Here is a 3,220-nt window from a genome sequence, read left to right as displayed (position 1 = left end):
AGGAAGGAAGGAAGGAAGGAAGGAAGGAAGGAAGGAAGGAAGGAAGGAAGGAAGGAGCAAGCTGCGGTGTGAGCAGAAGAGCGTGTCTAGACTTGAATAGAGCTGAAGCCCCTTTTCCTCACCCTCACATCTCTCCCTTGTGTCTGGGGATCTGGAGGATGGCTGTGCCCGTGAGTTATTAGGCATGATGTTTTCTTTTATTAGGTTGGAATGAAATACAGAAACCTAATCCTGAAGCCTGGGGGGTCCCTGGACGGCATGGACATGCTCCAGAATTTCTTGCAACGTGAGCCAAACCAGAAAGCATTCCTGATGAGTCGAGGCCTGAATGCTTCATAAAGCAGGGACGCTGGGGGCTGTCGTGGCTGGAGGACAAGCCAACACCGACCGTCATGTGGTGCCAGCCTGGAGACTGAAGGCGATTTTACAAAGGAAAACTTAGATTTCTATTCATTTGCTTTTGTTTCCTAATTTTAAAAATTATACAGATGTAAATGGAATTATAAATACTGTGACCTAAGAAAAGACCCACTAAAAATAATTGTACTATAAAGTTTCATAAAAACAGATTTGATTTCTTTTGATAAAAGTTTCATATGACTGTAATTTGATTTTTTTACTGTTATAATCCAGATAATATAATGTAAGAGGGCTAAGACATTTTAAATTGAATCACATACATGATATAATTTGATCTTTCTTATATCTTGAAGTTTTATGCCCGAGATTCCTAGTCTGATAAGTGAGTCATCACGTTCTCTCTGGTAAATATTTTCTCAGAGCCCTGTGTCAACCTTGACCCTCTGCCTCACAACTGAGCGACAGCTTGCCTGTGTGTGTCAAGGCCAGTGGGATACACTTCAGTGCTATTTGTCTTTTGTAGTGAGCTTCATGATTCTCGACTTCTGTCACACTTACTTACATATCTCCACTTAGATTTGTTTTTTTTTTTTTCTAAAATTGAATTTCTAAAGTTAATATTATTATTTAGATAATATTTTTTAATTTTGTTTCAGCTGGCCTAGTATATAAGTTTTGTGTCTTGAACTAGAAGCTCGAATGTCAAGGCTTCTGTTGCAGGCACAGTGAGAGAAGCAGAGAACTCAGGCATTTTTTGGGCTCTCCTTCCTTTTAGTCTTTGCTATATATTTGTTTCTGCTTATTTTGCATATATATATATGTTTTGTTTGCTTGAGGCACCATCTCACCATGGAGCCAGATTTGCCTGGAACTCATGGTAATTCCCTTGCTTTGGCCTCCCAAGCCTTAGGGGCACAGGTATGAGCTGCCTCACTCAGCTCAGTTCTCAACTTTTCTAATAAGGATTCTGACCTTGCCTCCCTGAAAGTGGTAGGTAGGCCCTGTAGTCACAGTGTGTTGAAGTGCCAGGGGGAGAGATGACATTCACTGGAACTTAGTTTTAAAAACTCCAGAAAAGAGTGAGTTGGAGCAGAGCATTTGAGAACAGCTGTTCCCAAGGGTTCCGTGGGCACCCGAGCTGTGGGAAGAGGCTCTCAAGCAGCCTGTTTCATATGGCGACTGTTAAGTGAACCTCCAGATCTCCAACTCCTTTTATTGGGACCTAGGTTTCCAGCTCAGCAGCAGAGTAGTGAGCTCACAGCTTTATTTTAGCCCTGGGAGTCTACTCCAAACGGAAGCCAAGTAGGATAGAGAGGAGAAAATGTAAATGAGCTGTGATCGGACTTTCCACCGGGCTTTGAGTTGTTTCTCCACACATACCTGAGGAATGACTTTCCTGGCAGGCAACGAAATTAGAGCCTGTCTGTTCTTTAGACCCGGTGGACTTTGTGTTCAATAAAATATTATGCCGTGTAATAAAGTTCTACAGAGTACCAAGAGCTGGTACAAGGCAGGGAAGCCCTTTGTTTATGTCGTTTGATTTGATTTTTACAGGGCTGGGCATCAAACCTCGGGCTTCTTCACTCATGCCAGCAAGTGCTGTGCTCTCCAGCTGCTTTTATGGTGGTGGTAGAAACCTCTGGAAGCTTCTCACATCTGTCTCCACCCCCATTTTTGTTTCCTACTTTCAGACAAAAAAAGGAAAAAAAAAAAAAAAACAACTCTCTTCAGCTTTTTCTATTATTGCCCAGTGTGTCACCTTCAAAAATAACTTTATCATAAATCTTACTTTACTTGGAAAAGCTAATAGCCAGTGTGTAAAAGACTGCACACAATAAAGTTACATCATTGTCCACGAGAATGAGCTCACGTTACTTTTGTATTTTAATGTTAAAGGCACAGCATATCAGCCACGCAACCACCCCCAGTGTTGTGTTTATAGGTGGATGCCACCACCCTCTGCTCCGGCTTTTATCTGGTTGATTATTCCTGCACGTTCCATTTCCTCATGAGGTACAGGCTTGGTACACCTGTTCAGCTGTGCTTTTCCTCTGTTCTCAAGCTTTCCACCGGCTATTTTCAGATACCCAGAGACTGCCCTAAAGTGCTCTTTGCATGGTACAATGTCTGCAGCATTTGTCATCAGAGAAGCTGGATGCCTAAGGAAGGTTCAAAGAAAGTGCTCACTGTGCCCATCAAGGTACTTGGTATCTCTGTTGACATGATACCTTTATGCTTGAGAGATAGGACTTGGTAACTTTGGCTAAGTGGATTCCTAGCTATTGAATAAAGAGGGGGAATAGTAAGTCCTTTGGCGAAAAGCAAGAAAATCCACTAAAAATTACTAACGTACAAATAACAGCTGGAGTAGTTATATATGAACATGTTATTAAAATTCAAAGATTCCTCTACTAAGACAAACATAAAACAAAATTAATCAAGTCCCATTGTCAGGTAGAGGCAAAACCTCGCTGGGATGGTGTGACTTGGCAACCAAAAGTCTTGGTGACCTTCTAGCCAAATATCAGTAGCAGTTCACTGTGTAGCACATATAGGGAGGGGCCTGTGGGAAGCACAAAGCCTTTGAAGAGGGAACTGGAAGAGGTCCCTCTGGATCCCAGTATGGTTAGCTCCCATAAGGAATGGGCTACTATGGGTTGTCCTAGGAACTACATTTTCAGCAGGCTTGTGTTAGCATCACAAGTGTTTGGGAAACCAGCAATATGGTGATGACTTTGAAAATAGCCCTCAAGAGGAAAGTTCTTCTGGAGAGTGAATTCTCATTGTTTCAAATACTTGCACAATGTGGGAGAGCTGACATCATGGCTAATGATGTTGGAACTTAAAGGTACAATTAGAC

The 3,220-nt window shown here is 42.1% G+C and overlaps 1 protein-coding gene across 2 annotated transcripts in view; it reads left to right on the top strand.

Moving 5' to 3' along the window:
* The window catches only part of Nln (neurolysin), an 87,638-nt gene extending 85,428 nt beyond the window's left edge, over positions 1–2,210 (top strand). The window contains exon 14 of one of the 2 annotated variants that reach the window (XM_029544064.1): positions 205–2,210. In XM_029544064.1, coding sequence (XP_029399924.1) covers positions 205–339 — 135 coding nt within the window. In that variant the 3' untranslated portion in view covers positions 340–2,210. The remainder of the gene's footprint in view (positions 1–204) is intronic. The other variant, XM_021208260.1, reaches the window with a different exon arrangement.
* The last annotated feature ends 1,010 nt before the right edge of the window (positions 2,211–3,220 follow it).

This window comes from Mus pahari, chromosome 11 (assembly GCF_900095145.1).
Source record: "Mus pahari chromosome 11, PAHARI_EIJ_v1.1, whole genome shotgun sequence".
NCBI classification, from domain to species: Eukaryota; Metazoa; Chordata; class Mammalia; order Rodentia; family Muridae; genus Mus; species Mus pahari.
The sequence above is the reverse complement of the archived record's forward strand: the minus strand, read 5'-3'. Positions and strand labels throughout refer to the sequence as shown.